The 20,808-nt window shown below is 36.3% G+C and overlaps 4 protein-coding genes across 5 annotated transcripts; 1 reads left to right on the top strand and 3 right to left on the bottom strand.

The window, feature by feature from the left end:
• Positions 1–2,237: 2,237 nt before the first annotated feature.
• Positions 2,238–4,793, bottom strand: LOC141781597 (uncharacterized). The gene is made up of 5 exons (XM_074657440.1): positions 4,652–4,793; positions 4,399–4,542; positions 4,231–4,317; positions 2,820–2,967; positions 2,238–2,660 (listed from the first exon to the last, which is right to left on the bottom strand). The coding sequence occupies exons 1-5, from the start codon at positions 4,791–4,793 to the stop codon at positions 2,552–2,554; spliced, it is 630 nt and encodes a 209-aa protein (XP_074513541.1). The 3' UTR covers positions 2,238–2,551.
• A 1,338-nt stretch (positions 4,794–6,131) lies between these two features.
• Positions 6,132–9,620, bottom strand: snrnp25 (small nuclear ribonucleoprotein 25). The gene is made up of 5 exons (XM_074656016.1): positions 9,211–9,620; positions 7,019–7,109; positions 6,748–6,853; positions 6,573–6,647; positions 6,132–6,489 (listed from the first exon to the last, which is right to left on the bottom strand). The coding sequence occupies exons 1-5, from the start codon at positions 9,409–9,411 to the stop codon at positions 6,432–6,434; spliced, it is 531 nt and encodes a 176-aa protein (XP_074512117.1). The 5' UTR covers positions 9,412–9,620; the 3' UTR covers positions 6,132–6,431.
• A 200-nt stretch (positions 9,621–9,820) lies between these two features.
• Positions 9,821–14,159, top strand: polr3k (polymerase (RNA) III (DNA directed) polypeptide K). Its single transcript, XM_074656017.1, has 3 exons — positions 9,821–10,076; positions 10,469–10,556; positions 12,582–14,159. The coding sequence occupies exons 1-3, from the start codon at positions 9,966–9,968 to the stop codon at positions 12,707–12,709; spliced, it is 327 nt and encodes a 108-aa protein (XP_074512118.1). The 5' UTR covers positions 9,821–9,965; the 3' UTR covers positions 12,710–14,159.
• cdip1 (cell death-inducing p53 target 1) lies at positions 13,335–20,050 on the bottom strand. 2 transcript variants are annotated; one of them, XM_074656014.1, is made up of 6 exons: positions 19,474–19,585; positions 18,577–18,624; positions 17,919–18,068; positions 17,285–17,431; positions 16,029–16,305; positions 13,335–15,042 (listed from the first exon to the last, which is right to left on the bottom strand). In XM_074656014.1, the coding sequence occupies exons 3-6, from the start codon at positions 17,992–17,994 to the stop codon at positions 14,931–14,933; spliced, it is 612 nt and encodes a 203-aa protein (XP_074512115.1). In that variant the 5' UTR covers positions 17,995–18,068; positions 18,577–18,624; positions 19,474–19,585; the 3' UTR covers positions 13,335–14,930. The 2 variants fall into 2 exon arrangements, with proteins under 2 accessions (XP_074512115.1, XP_074512116.1); XM_074656015.1 differs by lacking the exon at positions 18,577–18,624 and having other exon boundaries at positions 19,474–20,050.
• Positions 20,051–20,808: the final 758 nt, after the last annotated feature.

Below are 20,808 nucleotides of genomic sequence, written 5' to 3'. Positions count from 1 at the left end.
TTATAAATAAAATAAAAAATAAATTTCTATAATAACATGAAATACATAAAGAAAAGTGAAAATAAATGCATAAAGAAAGATTTAAAAATAAATGTAAATAAATAAAAAATAAATGCAGAAATAAATAAATACATTTAAAAATTAATAATAAATAAATAAAATGGTAAATTAAACAGAAAAGTAAATAAATAAGGGAATCAACACAACTATAAATAAAGAAACAAATTAAAACAGAAATATCAATTTATGTCACATTTTATCAATTAATTAATGGCTACATTTATTTTAAATATTATTTTTGCTACATTTAATGACTCATTTACTTATTGAGTCTTTTATTTATGTATTCCTTTATTTTATTTTGGCAGGTTCCGTCCTCCATACTTACTGCACATGCTTTTGTAAAAACAATAGTAGCTTAAAAAGTAGAATACAGGTAAGGGCAACTAATCACAAGAGTCATCTGCTGTGCTCCGTCTGGAGATAAAATTGTTCTTGGAACATCATTAATTGACTCTTAAAGGGTTAAAAATTATTGAATTATTATGGTCAGCTTGGTTTTTGTTGTTTATTTAAGAAGTTTAAGCATGGCAGGGCATACCAGACCACAATCTCTGTACTTAGCATTACATACAGACACGTCCTACAGAAAAAAATAACAATATCCATCAGTATGAACTGCTGCTCATGTGTGTTCTTCACTCACTTTACACTGAAATAACATGAATGCATTACAGTTGATTTGTATTATAGTGACATCTGCTGGCCACATCCAAATCTAGATCAGCTTGAGCAAGCAAAGGCTGAGGTCTGACTGGTTTTCTTTGTTTTAGCAAATTGCAAAAGATAACACCTGGTATGAAGAAAACAAAATGTAGTGTCAAAGAAACCACTATACACAACATGATGCACCGCAGCAGGATAGTTTCTGGGCGGTGGGGTGGTTGTGTTTGTGCATAAAGGTCACCACACTGAATTTTTATGGATTCACTGTCTGCCTCTGCAGGTTATCTGGAGCGTTGCTGGCACACTCATCTGAATGTTGAGGGATTTGTTGTGAAAAGGACTAAAAAGTCATTTTTATTATCTTCCTGTCAGCACATTAATGCCTCATTTGACAATCCAGATGTCACCCTTTAAAGGGGATTATGCGCTGGAATGAGAAATATTATTTTGTCTTTATAACTCAACACCAAGAAACATTGTGATGCATAGTTTGTAGACCATCTCTCCTGAAACGTTGTCTAAACTGGTGTTTGCTTCTAAACCAACTACCTGCCTCTTTAACTCTTACAGCTAAACCTTTTAACCATTTCTGGGACCTACAATGCTGAATATTGTTAACTTATCACTTACGACTGGCACTGTTCCCGACTGCTGTGGTTAAACCTCTGCTGAAGAAACCACACCTTGATCCAGTGAATAATTATTGATCGATCTCTAACCATTCTTTTCAAAAGTACCAGAAAGAGTCGTGTCTCAGCAGCTTTCAACTCACATATTTAACAGTAATCGTTTTGACCTTGTCAATGTGTTTTCAGGGACTGCCACTTATTTAAGTGGCGAATGATCCTCTGCTTACTATGGATTCAGATTTCCCCTGGTGCTTCTATTACTGGATCTAAGTGCAGCCTTTGACACCATAGATCACATATACTCCCAGACCGACTGGAAAATCAATCTGGTGCCTGCCTCTCGCGTGGTAAAAGTCCTCCCGAAAGAGTACATTATGATTCCTATAGTAATACTACATCTACATTATTCTGATGTGAAATATAATCTCTGCTTTTCTCTCTTTATATTTCAACACTTGGTCAAAATATACGCAGTCATGGAACTAGTTTCCACTGATGATACTCAGCTGTATGTACCTGTAAAAGCAAAAATAATCCAGTGCCTTTTAAATCACACTTTTGTACAGTCATGGTTACAGACTCTACACCTTCCTACACTCACATTTTGAGTGTAATTAATTTGCCAAAAAAATAGACAAAACACACAAGTTAATATTATGTTGTTGTTTTTTTCAAATTTTCTATAGATGTTGTGATAATATCCTTATTGTGAATTCTTTTGGCCATGATAATCGTCAAAATCGTTAAAAAAATATACAAGGAAAGGCTTTAATTTTATTGTTTTGTTTAACAAACAGCTCACCGCACGTGTAAGCCTTAATAGATAACCGAATGTCTACATGATTTCAATAACTTCACAGATTTGAAGTACTACAGCATCCTTACAGTCATATTGATCAGGTTTTCTAATTCAGTGAAAAATCTATTTGAATATACAGATACATCCTAAAAATGTAATCTAATATATATTTACATACAGGCCACATTTTCCTTCTGACATGTGCTCCTCCATTAAAACCAAAGTGCTTGCTGAACTGATAAACATTATCCCTCATCCACTGATATTCAGTGATATGACGGTAGTGAATGCAAACAGATGAACTCTGCAAGGGAGCCGTGCTGCTACTTCACCATTAGGTCGATGTGTCTGATGCTCTTTCAGTCTGAGCTTCAAGTTCTCGTCAGCTGCGTTTCTCTCACAGCTTTTTAACAGTAGTAATTTTCGTTCGACACTTCGGACATCTGTGTATGGTCGATTTGAACATATCGAAGCAGAAAGGAACCAGGCAGCAACCAACCACGCAGCTGCAAAAGAAGGAACAGGAACAAAATACAATGTCAACAAACCTGGGAACATAAAACAATGTCTGTAACACCAGCTGCATAAATAGAAACAGGCCCGACAAAGGTGTGATTATATTCTCATGCAAATATTTCACCACTGTGGAGGTAATGGTTTCATACCCCGCCAAAGCTGTCATGCAACACACCAGCCAGGTCACACTGCTGACAGCGGTGTAAGTCTCTGTCACGACGAACTGCTGACACTCTGGACACTGTGTCCTGCATGGAAGTACTGGGAAGTTTTCCACGTCCAGAATCACTGCAGGGGCTGTAAAGAACAGGAAGAATTCATGTTAGTTTCACCAACAAAAATCTCACATTTACTATTTTCTCTAACCGCATTAACGCAACTTGGGATTTTTAGGTTGTGGTGTCATATTACACTAGAAAAAGGAATCCATTGGTACGAACCATGCCATGTCTAGCTTGTCGAGAAGGAGGCCAAATAACGCTCCAAACTTGCGCTAAATTTTGGTGAGGAAAAACTGTCATGGCCATTTTCAAAGGGGTCCCTTGACCTTTGACCTCAAGATATGTGAATGAAAATGGGTTCTATGGGTACCCACGAGTCTCCCCTTTACAGACATGCCCACTTTATGATAATCACATGCAGTTTGGGGCAAGTCATAGTCAAGTCAGCACACTGACACACTGACAGCTGTTGTTGCCTGTTGGGCTTGAGTTTGCTATGTTATGATTTGAGTATATCTTTTATGCTAAATGCAGTACCTGTGAGGGTTTCTGGACACTATCTGTCTCTCATTTACATACATTTGCATAAAGCAGCATATTTGTCCACTCCTATGTTGATAAGAGTATTAAATACTTGACAAATCTCCCTTTAAGGTACATTTTGGACAGATAAAAAAATGTGTGATTAATTTGCGATTAATCACGATTAACTATGGACAATCATGCGATTCATCGCAATTAAATATTTTTGACGATTGACATTCCTGAAGTCAACAAATAAATTCCAATATATTCTTATAGGTTAAGCTACCCAGCAGTTTATAAAGTAATTGAAATTAGCTCCACTTTTATCAGCTGCAATATTAAAGCACACATTAATGCATCAATAATTATGATCCAATAATATATTATATATTATTCTGAAATGGGCCATTCTGCATAATGAGTATTTTTTTTTTTTTTTTTTTTTACTTTTCGTACTTTAAGTATATTTTAAAGCCAATACTTCTGTACTTGTACTTAAGTAAAAAATTGAATGCAGGACTTTTACTTGTAACAGAGTATTGCTACTTTTCAAATCTGAGTTCTTCTTCCGCCACTGCATTTCAGTTACATTTACTGACACAAGTACAACAAGGTTGCAGGTACATGAAGTAAGACATTGTTGCATATAATATGTGCAAAAAAAATTTTGTACTGATGAAGCTTAAAAATGTTAAAGGACAGAAGTGTGTTCTCACTAGATGTGACAAGTGTGACTGGCTGCAGGTGTTGCATTGTGAAGTCAAAAGCCTCAAATTGAACAGTTAAAATGAGCATTTGTGCAACACCGACTCACCAGGGAAATCAGGTGGAGCCTCAACATATAAAATCTTGGTGACAGGAACAGCAGGCTCACTCTTCTGATAGGAGGTGGAACTGTCCTCTAACAGTGAAGAAAAAAGGTGGTTACAAAACCAACGTATGATGATGAGCAATGATTTGCTGCCAGTAAATTTGGACTCACTCGCTGCTACTTTCTCTGTATTCTTCTCATCTTTGGCATTGAGCATGTTCTCGTAGCTTTGTTCGAGCTCTGCCTTCCTTTCTGCCAGTTGTTTCAGTTTGTCATCAATGCTGTTGATCTCAGGCTGACTTAAGTCTTCCTCCTCTGAAAGAAAAAACAGAAACATATATACTCATAAGCATGAGACGGCAGGTGCAAAATATACAATATGCAAAAGACTTGATAAAGCTATAGAATTTATTTCATACGCCACCTGTTTGTCCAAATTCAATACGACTCCTCAACTCCTGAAATATGGACTTGAATTTTTTTTTTTCCAGAAGTTGTTGTTTCGTGAGTGAAAGCTGGTTCAACTCTGCAGTTATCTGCATCAGCTCACTGTCTGAAGAAGCCATGGTAGATGCTGAAAAGACAAAGAGTGATTGTTGGATTGTTTTCAGTATAGATCTTATGTTTGTTACTGAATTTTTATGCTTGTTTGGTGTACAAAATGCTCCATAGTGGTGGAAGAGGTACTTTTAAATATATGAATACTCTGCTACAAGTAAAAGTCCTGCATTCAAAATCTTATTTATGTAAAAGTACTAAAGTGTTAGCATCAAAATATACTTAAAGTACCAAAAGTAAAAGAACTCATTATGCAGAATGGCCCATTTCAGAATAATATTAATTATATTATTAGATTTTAACTATTGATACATTCATGTTTTATCACTTTAATGTTGCAGCTGGTAACGGCGGAGCTAATTTTAATTACTTTATATACTGCTGGGTGGCTTAATCTATAATATTATATCAGAATTTATTAGTTAAATAATATTTTCTATTAATAATCTGAATCTGCAAAGTAACTAAAGCTTTTAGATAAATACAGTGGAGTATTATTTATAATATTTGCCTCTGAGATCTAGTTGACTCGAAGTATGAAGTAGCATAAAAGTGAAACACCCAAGTAAAGTACAAGTGCTTTAAATTTTTACTTAATTACAGTATTTGAGTAAATGTACTTAGTTACTTTCCTCCACTTGTTTTCTCTTTAGTTTGAATCAAACGTAAGGATACATGTAATAATACATCATCATTTATTAGTTGATTTTAGTGCAGTAAAAAGTACATTATTGAATTCTAAATGGTAGAGTAGAAGTATAAAGGACCATAAAATAGAAATACTCAAGTAAAGCACAAGTAACTCAAAATTGTACTGAAGTACAGTACTTGAGTAAATGTACTTAGTTAAATAGAATGAAGAAGAAAATTGGATTTAGGTTTATTAGTGAGAATACTAGTAGTGACATCTCAAACTAAAGACCAATTTTGAAAGTATTAATTGTTTCATAAATCGTTTAATCTATTAAAGCAAATATATTTGCAGGTATCATTTATATACTGTACTTCTCTCCCATCTGTAACATGAACCAGAGACAAGTTTCACAATTTAAGAAAAAGAAGACTAAGACACTAAGAAGTCAAAGACATTACTCAAAACAACTCAACTATTGTTCATAAAGTCCCATATAAAACAGTATTAAAGAGAAACCGTGTTTATTACCATATGTCCTCAGCTGCTCCCAGTGTATCCTTCACAGGTAACATTCAAACTAGGTCAACAAGGGCATAACAGTGTTCACTTATACCAGGAAATATTCAAATTGTCGGATTACAACGGCACCTCTCTGGAAAAATGTAACAGCATGCTCTTGTTGCGATGCAAGTAAAACACAAACACACAAAAATAAAAATAAAATACGGAAATATGTTTTATTGTTTGCAGAAAAACTATACAAAAATCCCACTGGCAGTTAAATGGGGGCTTAACATCTCCAGATATCTTATTTACATGTAGCGTCTTTGAGAAGCATACTCAGTGTGTAATGTGTACAAAGATATGTCAAAACTTCCCCAAAAAACACTTAAAATACAAATCATACAATCATGAATACTTTGTGAAAGTCATTTCCAGCCTGCGAGGCCGGTAGTACACACTGCAGGAACTGGTGTTTCTTCCTGACGTCACAAACGTTGGCTGCGACATTTCACTTTTTCCTGAGTCTCTTCATGAACGTCACTTCATCTCTGTTCCTGATCCCGTAGCTGAAGATATAAAGAAATAGAGTGAAACAGCGCTGATGATAAGAGCACCACAAGTGAAAGAGGGGATTATTTTATGCACTTACTCTTTAAGCCTCATCTTGTCGTCTTCCAGCTTTTCCCCTTGAAATACTAACTGATACGTTCTCCAAACATATCTCCTTTAAAAGAAAGGAAGCAAACAGTGGCAATCAGTTTGGGCATGTTTTTTAAATTTGAAATCACTCTTATGTTCTTGTGTTTGTGTGTGAGTGTATTTACCAGCTGACATGTTTCACTCCGCCTTCACGTTGTTGTTTCAGCTCCATGAATCTGCGAATGGCCTTCTTCAGATCAAGGACACAGGCATTTTGCACCACCACTATGGCTTAGGGAGGAACATTGTTTTACGGTATGGTTAATAAAAATAAACTTTAAAAAAAAAACATTATTGTTATAATTTGAATAATTGTGTTCACAAATGATTATGTGATCAGAAAACAAACTACTGTATTGCTTCAAAATGACACAACAAAACAATCTCAACACTTACGCATTATCTCTCCGTCTGCCTTTAAAACCCTCACAGTCATCGCCTGGCCGTACTCCAAAGCAATCTGAGAATTCACCTCCTCCAGAGTCACCTAAAGATAAAGATGATCTCGGTTCAGGAAAAAGTACAGGACTTATTTTATCTATTGAACTGTTTAAATGATATCAGAACTTGGATGGATCTAAACTTCCTCTATCTTTGAACAACACTTAAATTACCCTCTTCCACCATAAGACATTGGCTGCAGTTTATTTTTTAAATGTATACATTTCAACAATTACCCTCACTATTTAAAACAGTGTATGGTACCTTTCTCCTCTAATTATCAATTGAGACACTATATACAGCTCTTTCTTTCTGTTCCTGCTGTCTCTAAGTCAATAGCTTTTATATTTGAACCTCCCACTGAGTGTAATAATCTACCTGTAAATATACAATCCATATCATATTTCCACTTGTTCAAAAATGCCCTGTCTTCTTATTATAGGATCAGTTGTACATGTCCATAATAAGAGATAAGATAAGATAAGATATTCCTTTATTAGTCCCGCAGTGGGGAAATTTGCAGCGTACAGCAGCAAAGGGGATAGTGCAAAAAACAAGATGCGTCAGCTAACACAGTAAAAAAAAGAGCTAAACAAAGTGTAACCAAATATGAACCATTTAAATAGAAGGAAGTATAAAACTAGGAGCATTATATACAAAATTGACAATAAACAGACTATTAACAAAAATGCAGAAGTGGAAAATGATATTGCACAGTGAGAATGAAATGAAATTCCACCTGAAAATATCAGGTTATTGACAGTTTTTGGTGTAACACCTCTATGATTATGATCTCCTGATCTTATTATTTGATATTTATTGATTTGTCACATTTGGTTTCATTTAATTATCTTTTATTCATCTAGTTATTTTTGCTTTTTACTAAATGTTTGGTCTAATTGTGCTTATATTGTCTTTTTCTCGTTGAGGACCACCCTTGAAAACGATACTGTACATCTCAAGGGGTTATTCCTGTTAAAGGTCCCATATCGTGCTCATTTTCAGGTACATACTTGTATTTTATGATTCTACTAGAACATGTTTACATGTTGTAATGTTCAAAAAACACATTATTTTCCTCGTACTGTTTGCCTGAATATACCTGTATTTACCCTCTGTCTGAAACGCTCCGTTTTAGTGCATTTCAATGGAATTGCAACGGAATTGCGTTGCTAGGCAACAGTTTGGGTCCATGTTTACTTCCTGTCAGCTGATGTTATTTACATACATTGCAACAGGAAATAAACTGGGACACATTTAGACTGTTTACGTTTAAAACCGTGTAACGGTCTAAATATTGTATATTTATGACATCACAAATGGACAGAAAAACCTAACAGCTTGTTTCAAACGCACAATTTCTGAATACGGGCTGTGTGTATTTCTCCGTATATTGAGCGTTTTGATAGTTTAACAGTATTTATATAGCACTTAAACCTGCTTTATAATGTAAAAGACCCGAAAATCTCACTTTTTACAATATGGGACCTTTAAAGCATTTCCCCACTTTGTGGCTTGTTTTTTGCTCTGACATTCACTGTTATAAGGAGTGGGAACTTCATTTAACCAAGTTTGAGCAATTCTACCAGTTAAATGAGATTGAAGTTTAGAGACATCTCAAGAAAGATTGTGATGTATTCAATCAGGAGTGTGAATGTACTGCAAATGTAAAATATATTTAATAATAATAATATATATATATATATTTATTATATATATTTAATAATATATATAATAAATATATATATATATTATTATATTATAGAATATAAATATATTTTACATTTACATGCAGGACATTTTATATATATATATATATAAAAAATATTTCTGTATTTTATATAATATTATATATATTATAATATATATATTATAATATATTATATATATAATATATATATAATATGATATTATATTATATATATTATAATATATATATTATAATATATTATATATATAATATATATATAATATATTATTATATATAATACAGAAATATTTTTTACATTTTATATATTTTACATTTACATGCACTACATTTTATATATATATATATATATATATATATATAATATTTCTGTATTTTAACTAGTTTTCCTCACAGGACACACTGCATATAAAGTTTATTACTGACAGATCAAACCAACCTGAATTGGCAGATCACAGAGTAAAGGGTCCTGCACAAGTCGAGCAAGTCCCTCCTCGAAAATATCCAGGATCTCTGAGTGAGGAAGAGCCTCCTCATCCTCCTCCTCCTCCTCCTCTGGGTCTAAAGCTGTCATCTCTGTCTGGTCGTCCAGCTCTTCATCCTTCACAGACAGTACAGTGTCTCTACTCTGCTCCTCCATCAGCAGACACTAAAGTCATTTAACTAACACTTTGTCAGGTTTGTCACAATAAAACTACTAAATAATATAAGTAAAAAAGACTATAACATTTAGTGCAATACTCAGATTTAACAAATACAAGCTGACAATTTTAAACTGGAAATTATTTCGCTGCCAAAAAAGCTAGGAAGTAAACAATGTGTACAACGAAAAATACCGGTAGGCAACCGTAGCTCAGTACAAATGGTTCCGCTTTAGTGGACGTAAATTCAGACACCACTTTTAAGTATTTTATTAAGTAGACAAATGTTACGATTAATCAATGTTATTCAGAAGAAGTGGTTGTATTTTTTAGGATGTGGTCGTTAAATTAATGTAATTTGTATGTCGTTTCCCACCGAGCGATAATAAGAGTAGCACCTGCTTTCATCAGCCACTTCCGCTGCTCCACATGCCTCAAACTGTGTTCAGCAAGGAGGTTTCAACAGTTCACTCTAGCTGTGTACAATACATACTTGTATTGAGTTTTGTTGTTTTTCCAGTAGCTGTTAGCTACATATATATTCCCGGATAACATGCTTCTGTTTTGTCCAACCTGCGGAAATGTTTTAATTGTGGAGGAAGGACAGAAGTGCATGAGATTCGCCTGCAACACCTGTCCATATGTCCACAACATCACCAGGAAGGTGAGGCATTATGTACCTTCAATGGGTTATTTTAAATCAGTGTTAATGTCTCCTTGGTCTCACATGTGTTAACTTAAGCTTAACACTTTCCTGTTTTGCTGCTGCCTTTTATTAACCCAGATCATGATCTTATACTGCACTACAGCTCTTACTCTTGTGTGTTATACTCTATTTTAACTTCTATCCTATAGCTTTTATTTTTAGCTTGTTTTTATTTTCTAATCTTTAATGTTTGTATAACTGTTTTAATTATGTCTTAATGTTCTTTTGCACTTTGTCGCAATGTTCTTGAATGTTTATGTAAAGCATTTTGAATTGCCCTGTTGCTGAAATGTGCTATATATAAATAAAGCTGCCTTGCCTTAACTTTGACATGATTTTCTTTTCTGTAGGTAAATAATCGGAAGTATCCCAAGCTGAAGGAGGTTGATGATGTTCTTGGTGGAGCTGCAGCTTGGGAAAACGTGGACTCAACTCCTGGTAAGTGACATAATTCATGGTGTGTGTGTGTGTAGGCTTCAGTTTATCCCTGCATCAAAGGCCAGTAATCCTGCGGTCCTTTTGCCTTGATACATTTGAAGCAAGTGTTGTCACATATACTTGCACATCTAATCCAAAAGGAGCAGGTGCTGACCTGAAAGTGAGCAGATCTATACAATCATTTAATTTTAACTTAAAATCATTTGTTTGTTTTAGGGCTGTCAATCAATTATGATATTTAATCGCAGTTAATTGCATAATTGCCCATAGCTATTAATCACATTTTGTATCTGTTCACAATGTACCTTAAATGTATGTATATATTTAATATTGTAAATCAATTAACAACACATGAACAATGACAGATATTGTCCAGAAACCCTCACAGGTACTGCATTTAGCATACAAAATATGCTCAAATCATAACAAACTGCAGCCCAACAGGCAACAACAGCTGTCAGTGTGTCAGTGTGCTGACTTAACTATGACTTGCCCCAAACTGCATGTGATTATCATAAAGTGGGCATGTCTGTAAAGGGGAGACTCGTGGGTACCCATAGAACCCATTTTCATTCACATATCTTGAGGTCAGAGGTCAAGGGACCCCTTTGAAAATGGCAATGCCAGTTTTTCCTCACCCAAATTTAGCGTACGGTTTGGAGCGTTATTTAGCCTCCTTCGTGACTAGCTAGTATGACATAGTTTGTACCAATGGATTCCGCAGTTTTTTTCTAGTTTGAGCCTACTACAACCTAAAAATTGCAAGGCTGCGTTAATGCGTTAAAGAAATAAATGGCGCTAAAACAAATTTGCGTTAACGCATTATTATTGCGTTAGCTTTGACAGTCCTAGTTTATCTTAGATCTCTACAGTGTCATCGTTGTTTTAAATAACACTTAGGTAATAAGCAAATTGTGTTTGAGATTTAAATCACAGAATTGAAAAATAGGACATGCAAACGTATATTTTTCATGTACAGCCCGATTTAGACATTCAAGCAGCTCAGCCTTTTGCCATGTTATGCATGTTTGATATCACATAAAATATATATATTATATAAATAAAAAATATAAAATTCTGTGAAAGTCTTCATGATTCACACTGATGGCACATTAGGAGTGTCTTACAGTATAAAACATATTGCAGGATTACCTGTGTTGCCATTCTATCCTCATCATGGGGAAAATGTTGTGATAATGTCGTCTACCGTATAATCTGTCATTCTCAGCAATGCTTTTAATTTCGGCTCTTTATTTAACAATAGCTGGATTCAGGGTGTAATTTTATTTTAAGCCATCATGAAACTGACATTCAACACTTCTCTCTAGGGCTGTCCTCAACCAAAGAAATTCTTAGTCGACTAACACTCTTGATTTTTGTCGATTAGTTGATTTAATCAACTGATCTGTAAAACTGAGTTTCTCCACAAAGAATCACACAACAGCACCACTTTAAATCTTATGTTTACCAGAGATGTGCTCATACGTTTCTTGGAAATAAGTCATACAGCATGAACGACTGATTAGTCTACTAATCGACTAAGAGGAGGCAGCCCTACTAATCCTGTTTTCTGAATTTAACTTTCCTACACCCTAAAATCAGTTTGTTTTGTTTTTTATTTTAACTTAAAACTGAAGCACAACAAATTGTACAAACACTCATGGAGTCTATTTTTTCGCAGCACTGCATAAAGCCTTTCACTGTATCAATATTACACTGTTGAACTTTCTAGTAAAATCTAAGCACCCATTTAATTCATTAATTCATTAGATTCCTTGAGTGTGTGTTGTTCTTGGCAAAGCTGTTCTGATTTCTAAGCAGATCTTTACTAGAATAAATAAAGGCTGCTCGCACACACAGATTTGTTTTTCTTGGAGATGATTCTTGTATTAATTTGAATATTAATCCGGTGAGCTGTTACAGCTGCATTGTCTCATACATGCCTTCTCTTTTGCAGTGTAAACCAAATATGGTCAACTCAAGAATTTCTTGTGATTGTAAACTGACACTACCATCTGCTTACAGAAACCTGTCCCAAGTGTGGCCATCTTCGGGCGTATTTCATGCAGATTCAGACCAGATCAGCTGATGAACCGATGACGACTTTCTACAAATGCTGCAGTGCCCCGTGTGGACACCGATGGAGAGACTGAAATCTTTGCACTTTGAGAATTGTAATGTACGTAAATGGGACATATCCCAAAAAACTCACTTTTTCAGTGCTTGTGCTCATACATCTGGGTATCTGGAGTGCCGACCAACCCACAAACTGTGAGATAAGACAACCCAGTCAGTTTTTTGTGGGCGGTCTAGAACAGAAAACATGTGATTCAACAAGCCATTGAGATGTGGCTCCCCTTCCTATGTCACATGCAGGCTCATTAGAATATATCACCCACAGTTTGAGAACTACCTTTACAAAGGTTCACCATATTTTTCTCTCAAGCCCATCAGAGCAGATTGGACTTTTTCAGGAGGGGGTCTTAAAGAGACGGGCACTAAAATGGAGTGTTTCAAACAGAGGGTGAATACAGTACAATATATTCAGACAGACTATGAGGAAAATGTGTTTTTTGAACATTCAAGCATGTAAACATGTTCTAGTTTAGAAACCCCAACCGTGTCCCCCTTGGCTCATGTAGTTATGGGCGTTCTTATGATGATTTTCAGTTTGTACAGTTTCTTTTCTATATTGTCTTGATGGTATTTACATACAGCATTCACTTTCCGGGCATAGTTAATTTCCCAAATAACATTAAAATGAGTTTCAAGGAAAAGTCCTGTTCTGATTTTTATTGATAAAATAGTACCTGTACACAACAGTCAAACAAATTTTGACTTACATAGTTATACATATCACAGACATTTAGAGAGCAATGCAGACCAGCATTATCCACGGCAATGGCATACAGTACTTCGTATTAAAAGTTTCAATGCAATCCTTCAACTCAAAATTCACTTTCTTGCACAGTTTAGCTAGCCTCAAGAAGAAAAGAAATCAAATGCATATATAGAGTCAAGGAACTAGCCAGTGAGAATTATTTTGTTTTGATGTGTGGCTCATGCAGACAAACTGCCCTTTGTGAGTGATGGTGAGCATACAATAGTCCTTCATTGTTAGTAGTAATCTCAATGGAATCTCAATGGAATCACAATGTCTTTTTGCAAGATGTCGGATACAATCATTTATTTGAAGCTTAGTCCTAGCAGAGAGGTCACTATTTAGACATCTGTATTTATTATCTAACATGCATCGGAGCAATGCGGGTAATCTTAAAGGGCTGATGCCATATTAGGAGGGTTACAGGCTAAACAATGTTATGTGATGATGATGATGGAGCCACCACTGTAATTTGTTTGCCAAGATACTTTTCTAGAGAGAGGACACAAGATGTCATTAAGTGTGTCTCCATCAGTAACAGTCAGCTCTACTTTAAGTCTACTGAAATTATACACTGCTTTTACTCATGAGATGACACTAAAGCCCAAATCTCTCAAATACCAGTGATCGCTGAGGTTGATAGTTTTTTATGAATGCATCAGAGGGGGAAATTGAATTCCAACTTAAAGTGCAACTCTTTGCTTTTTTATCAAAATTAAGTACATCATGGACAGATGGCCGTAACCGTAAATCACTGAACCTTTCGTGACTACTGACTGAAGCCTAAAAGATTAATAAATAAAGCAAGTAACATCAATCTTGGGCATTCCCAGACAAGCAAATACATCAGTTTTATCGAGCTGAAAATGGTTCGTTAATTTGCTCACATTCAAAAAGGAGTAATGATAAAAAGGAAAAACTGTCTGTTAGAAACAAAATGATCAAAATGGACAAAACTGTTCACAGTTCTCAATATTAACTTGTTAAAATAGTGGATCAAATATTTAAAATAAATACAAAAATAAACAAGAAAAGCTAACCCAGCATGTTGCTTCTCGGCAAGATTCAGATGAATTCAAATAAATAAAGTGACCATTTTCACAGCTTTTCGCCGACTGAGGCTGTCAGTCTATCCAGATTTTTTTTGTTTACCGTTAACATGCGTAACATTACAAGCCTTTTCTCCGGCTTTCCATACAGGATCCCGTGTGCCTGCAGCCTATCCATCTCTGTGGATGTTTTAGTGCCCTAGGTCTTCTATACTTCGGTGAGATTTGTACATTTCAAATGCATATTTATACATGAAAGAATAATGCTGAAAGATATATACAGTAAATACTCGGTGAACTAATGAGAAAACCGCACTGACAATTTAAGAGGGCTACACAACACTTTGCAAAAATGGGGGGAAAAAGCCTGTCACTACCAGCAGGAGGAGCTGTGAGTTTATGTGTGTGCATGTACATGTCTCTGTAGCATACAGCTGTCGGTGGTTAGCATATACGCTTGTATGTATAAATGTAGCCCTTACAGTAAGGGCAGGTGTGTGTCACATCCTTGAGGTCATCAATCAGACAGGGAATCAAGCAGCAGCCGAGATCACACCTGAAAACGAGGGACAGACAAAATATGATGCAAATGAAAACACCCGCACATGGTTAAATACGTTAAAGGTGCTGAATTCAGGGCATTAATATAGCGGCAAACAACCATTTTGCTATTGTAGTGAGTGGAATGATGCCATCCTGAGCAGAGAATGAAGTCACTCTCCCTATGTGTGAGTTTCCCGTCCGATGCACGGCGTCAATTGTGCTGTTAGCACCATTAACTGCTAGCCGCTGGCTCAGCCGTGGAGTCAATCCTTCAATCATAGGGTAGTGTCAAAAGGGGAACCCGCAAGTTGGGGAATCTCTCGCCATATGTTAAGGTCAGGCATTGATCTCAAATAGGTACGGTCAGCATAGTTCGTTGGGCAGCAAGTCTCGCGAGAGTTTTTGCAGATCTCAGATCAGGTTTTGCAATATGCGGGTTACCTTCTAGACACGACCCAATCAGATATGCTCTGAATTTCAAATTTAGCACCTTTAGTGCCCAGAAAAGTAGAAGTGGAAGTCCAATGGAAGAAAAAACAAAAACTTTTTGTCAACATGCAGACATCTGGAGTCAGCACAGCTCCTGTGACAAAAGCAACTTAATTAACTCTGTTAATAGCCGGTGTATTCTCTGCATGCCTGGGGACAGGAATGAAACGAAGACGAGTATCTATAGTCAGCCTATTCAAATACAGGTCACAGGCAGTTATGTAGGTTTTCTTCCACAGTACCTTTTTAATTTGCATGTGTTAAACCATAAATGGCTGCACTTGCTTTGCATATAGACGGGTTTTACGAGAATATGCGTGAGTGTGAACTACTAACACAGTTAAAAGGCGTGATGAGTTTGAGCTTCTAATTTACTCTAAAGGAGTCATGTGTATTTTAGAACTGCGGTCTTATGTGTGTGATAAATATTTATAAAGTAGAAGGCCAACAAAAACCCACAATGCTACAAACAACTGCTAGGTGACCTTAATGAGTGTGCTACTTACTTACCCTACAAAGAAGCAGAAGAGGCAGAAGAGTGTGTTCATGAGGCCGACATCGTGGGAGATGCGGGTGACGATTGCCTGCTGACAGTGCGGACACACCGTCTGCACCGGTGAGGTCTGGAACATTTCCCCCTGCAGTACGGTCACGGTGGTGGCTGCTCCCGGAGGAGCCAGGACGGTCGCTGTGTGACCTCCCATGTGGACAAAATGACTGGGACCGGGGCCCATCTGTCCTGGCATCGGGTGAGGAAAGTGACCGGGCGGAGGTGGGTAGGGGCCACCTGTGTAGAAGGAAATGATACTTAATATACTGTATTGTATATGAATTTAGACACAGGTATTTTTTTGAGGTGGTGGTGAACTGAACCTGGGCTGCACTGGTGAATAAATAATTGAATTATGTCACGTCAAGTGGCCAAAAACATGGCTCCAAATGAAAGCTTATTTTGCTCCATCTGTCATTATATCATATGTTATGGCGGTATTTTATTTTAGGACTGTCAAAGTAAACGAGTTAACGCAAACTCATTTTAGCAACACTAATTACATTAACGCATTAGCGCAACTTGTGGTATTTTTAGGTTGTGTCGGGCGGGAGAGTTTTAAAGCAAGAGTGACGATGCTGGCACCATATGAAATTAGAAAAACTTAAGAAATCCATTGGTACCAAAATGTCATACTAGCTTGTTGCGAAGGAGACTAAATAACTCTCCAAACTTGTGCTAAATTTTGGCGAGGAAAAACTGGTATGGCCATTTTCAAAGGGGTTCCTTGACCTCTGACCTCAAGACATGTGAATGAAAATGAGTTCTATGGGTACCAACGAGTCTCCCCTTTACAGACATGCCCACTTTATGATAATCACATGCAGTTTGGGGCAAGTCATAGTCAAGTCAGCACACTGACACACTGACAGCCGTTGTTGCCTGTTGGGTTTGTCATGTTATGATTTGAGCATATTTTTTATGCTAAATGCAGTACCTGTGAGGGTTTCTGAACAATATGTGTCATTGTTTTATGTTGTTAATTGATTTCCAATAATAGATATATACATACATTTGCATAAAGCAAGTATATTTGTCCAATCCCATGCTGATAAGAGTATTAAATACTTGACAAATCTCCCTTTAAGGTACATTTAGAACAGATAAAAAATGTCATTAATTTACAAATAACTATGGACAATCATGCCATTAATCAAGATTAAATATTTTAATTGATTTGACTAGTTTATTTATAAATGTAGACTGTCTGCAGCACCTGGAGGTGGTAGAGGCATTGGCATGGGCATGAGCCCTTCTCCAGGGACATGTGGGGGAAGGAAGCCTGGGTGTGTGGCCTCGTAGGGTGGAGGACCGTAGTCTGGAGGCAAGGGCTGTCCCTGTATGGGAGCATTTCTGATGGGAACTGTTATTGAAAGATAAACACAAAGAGGAAAAAAAGGTATTGAAGAAAAGTGTACACAGATTTGAGTTAGAGTCAACAAATGCAAAGAATTCATACTGCAATACAATTGCACTTTCTATTAAGACTTTTGCAGTTCTTGGTATATTAATTGGTGTTGTGGTTTAGATCAATTCAAGCTGCTTTATGATACCAGCAAGTGTTACATTAATGTCATTCTGTTTGGAGCTTCTCAGGTTATGATTTCAGTCTCAAATCAACAGGAAACCAAACTCTAACCAGTCAAGCTGGCCCTGCTTGGTTATGTGTTCAAAACATTTTGTTCTCGGTTAATGAATCAGAGGTGCACTTTTTAACAAACACAGGGACTATTTTTAAGTCTCCATGGTGACAGTTTACTCAAGCCATAATGATTTAAAATTTGGTCATACACTGCATCTGTGAGTGCCCATTAACATTCACCACAATCCTGCATGTTTAGTTTTATTACCAGGTTGTCCATTCTTCTCCTCAATGAGTGGGGCACTGGGTCCTCCGGGGTACGGAGGAGGAGGATCACTGGACATAGTGGCCGGATGTCTGTATAGGGAAAGGGGTTGGACACGAAGCTCCCCTCACAACTCTCCTGTGGACTTTTATTCTGTTAAATAAAAAAAAACACACATGCACACTTTGAGTCCTCATTAGTCTCTGACACAGACACATCAAGTCATGAAATGTTCCAACCAGAACAACTTAGTAAAATGCAGTAGGGTTTTTTAAGCAACTTTGTGATGGAAAACATTGACTTGTGTTATTGGAGCACTGTCTAATATTTGTTGAGTACTCAAACAGTACAGTAAAGCCCGCGATATTATTTTACTATGATGTCGTGACTGTAGAGAGCAGCAGGGAAATTTGAACCCACCAAAATAGATCACTGTGTGGGTCAAAAATGTGTTAGTGAAAGTTAATTTTTTCCACGGGAAACAAATCAGAATCAGAATCGTGTTTATTGCCAGGTGTATGAGGTATACACTAGGAATTTGCTTTGGTTTTATTGGTGCAAATAAGCAGTAAAATGACAAAAGAATAGATTGAGGCTCTTTCAATTTCCAATCTGTCAATATATTCACAAAGAACTGGCTAACAATGAAAACAATACTTACCTGCTACTGAGAAAAGAAAGATTCCTCCTGAGGAATCTGTGCCACAACCTGTAATATGATGAAAATGTATTTTTACTTTAAGTTTAAGTTACTTTACTTTGTCTTTTGTCTGTTTTTAATGAGCACTGCACCGAAGCAAATTCCATCAACTGTGGGTTGATATGGCAATAAAAGTATTGATTGATTGATTGATTGATTGTTAATAAGGTACATAACAATGAATCACTTTAGTGGCCAAAATCCAGACTTTTATTCAGGCTCAACAAAACTGCCCCTTTGAGTTTAAGTAAATAAAGCCCAGCTGAGTGACACCAGAAAGTGAAACACCATCTCAATAACAAGTGTTTATATACAGCAGGTGCCTGTTCTCAGCTAAGCAACTAGCCAGAGAGCTAGCTGATGTTGTTTCTTAATCCTTCCTCAGATAATCCAGCTCACAGCTACTTGCACAACTAACCATGAACAACTTAGTTACGTAATGCAGCCTAGCAGCAGACACTAGCTCTGATGTTAACTTGAATTAGGGCGCGTTTCTAGAACAAGTCACATTATTATTATCATTATTATTAACATGTCAGCTAACGGAGTGTTTACTAGTGTTAGCTCACTGGCAGATCATTTATCCCACCTGGCTCTTATACAAAAAGGTTGATGAATGACTGACAATGTGTGTTTGTTTACAGCTGGTTAGGTAACTTGTAGGACAACGGTGTGTTTGTATGTTCGCTAGCTGTCGTTAGCTCGTTAGCATGCTAGCGTCGCCATTCTCGACAGAGAAAACAACAAACTGATAATAACAAACACGTGTTCATACATGAATGGAATAAACGTCTATGGCGTTGTGAAACATAGTTCATGTTGATGATGCAGCTGTCAGTGTGTTGAGAGGTGAATTACCTGGTTGTGTGAGAGACGTGTAGCCTGTCTGTCTGCTCGCTGTGTAGCTGGAGTTGTTTGACGTTAGCAGCTCATCCGATCATCCTCCCGATGATGAGAGTCAACATCCGGTCAGACACTTTACTGACGTCATTAATTATTATTTACACTGGCAGGTGTAAATGTGAATTAATGAAAACAAAACTTGTGAAAGATAAGTATCATTATATATTATAATACCAAACACTAAGAGGTAAAAGCTATAAGGCAGCAAGACAAGTGCTTTTTTGATTAAATTGGCTGCTGACATTTCATATTATTTTATTAAAACCGCATTTTTCTGATTAAAGTTGCATGCTTAATATTATCTTTATAAAGTAATCACAAAAAAAATATTATTATTATATTTATTTTGAAAGTATTCACCGGAAGTGTAAGTGTCTGCGTTGTATTCGAAACCGCATACTGCATACTACTGAGGAACGCAGTATGCAGTATACAATACATACTGCATACTGCATACTACTGAGGAACGCAGTATGCAGTATACAATACATACTGCATACTGCATACTACTGAGGAACGCAGTATGCAGTATGTACTGTATACTGCGTTCCTCAGTTCCACTCGTACCACTATTACAATATTATCAAAAAATATAACTTTGATTTTGTTGTTTATGTTATGTTTGTTTACTTTTAAAGATACTGCATGTTTAAACTATTTATTCAAACAGCTCATAATGAAGTCCGACAAACAGGATCATCAACGAGGGGAGACGGGAAATATAAAACATTCATCCACAACATTTACTAGTTACTCAAACTGCTTTTTCAGTCACAGCAACCAAACAGTGGACTGATCTCCCTCCAGATATTAGAGGAATGTTAAAAAGGGTCATGTTGTCTCAGCAGGTATCTCTCTGCCCCGTCAGAGGCTGCTCTTCCCTCTCCTCTTCCTCTCCTCTTTTCCATTTTTGGCATACTGTAGATTTTGCTTTTGTTCGCAAACTGTATACTACATACTACATTTTGGCCAAATCAGTACGTACTACTAGTATAGTATGCGGTTTCGAATATAGCCACTAGCCACTATTTTCTTATTTTCTCTTAAAGTTATTCTCGTAATATTACGATTTTTTCTCTCGTAAATTTACGACTATTCTCATAATATTACGACTTTTTTTTCTCGTTAAGTTAAGACTTTTTTCTCATATTACGACTTTTTTTCTCGTTAAGTTACAACTTTTTTCTCGTAACATTACGTCTTTTTTTCTCGTAAAGTTCTGACTTTATTCTCGTAATATTACGACTTTTTTCTCGTAAAGTTATGACTTTATTCTCGCAATATTACGGC

Source organism: Sebastes fasciatus, chromosome 13, assembly GCF_043250625.1.
Source record: "Sebastes fasciatus isolate fSebFas1 chromosome 13, fSebFas1.pri, whole genome shotgun sequence".
NCBI lineage: Eukaryota > Metazoa > Chordata > Actinopteri > Perciformes > Sebastidae > Sebastes > Sebastes fasciatus.
The sequence above is the reverse complement of the archived record's forward strand: the minus strand, read 5'-3'. Positions and strand labels throughout refer to the sequence as shown.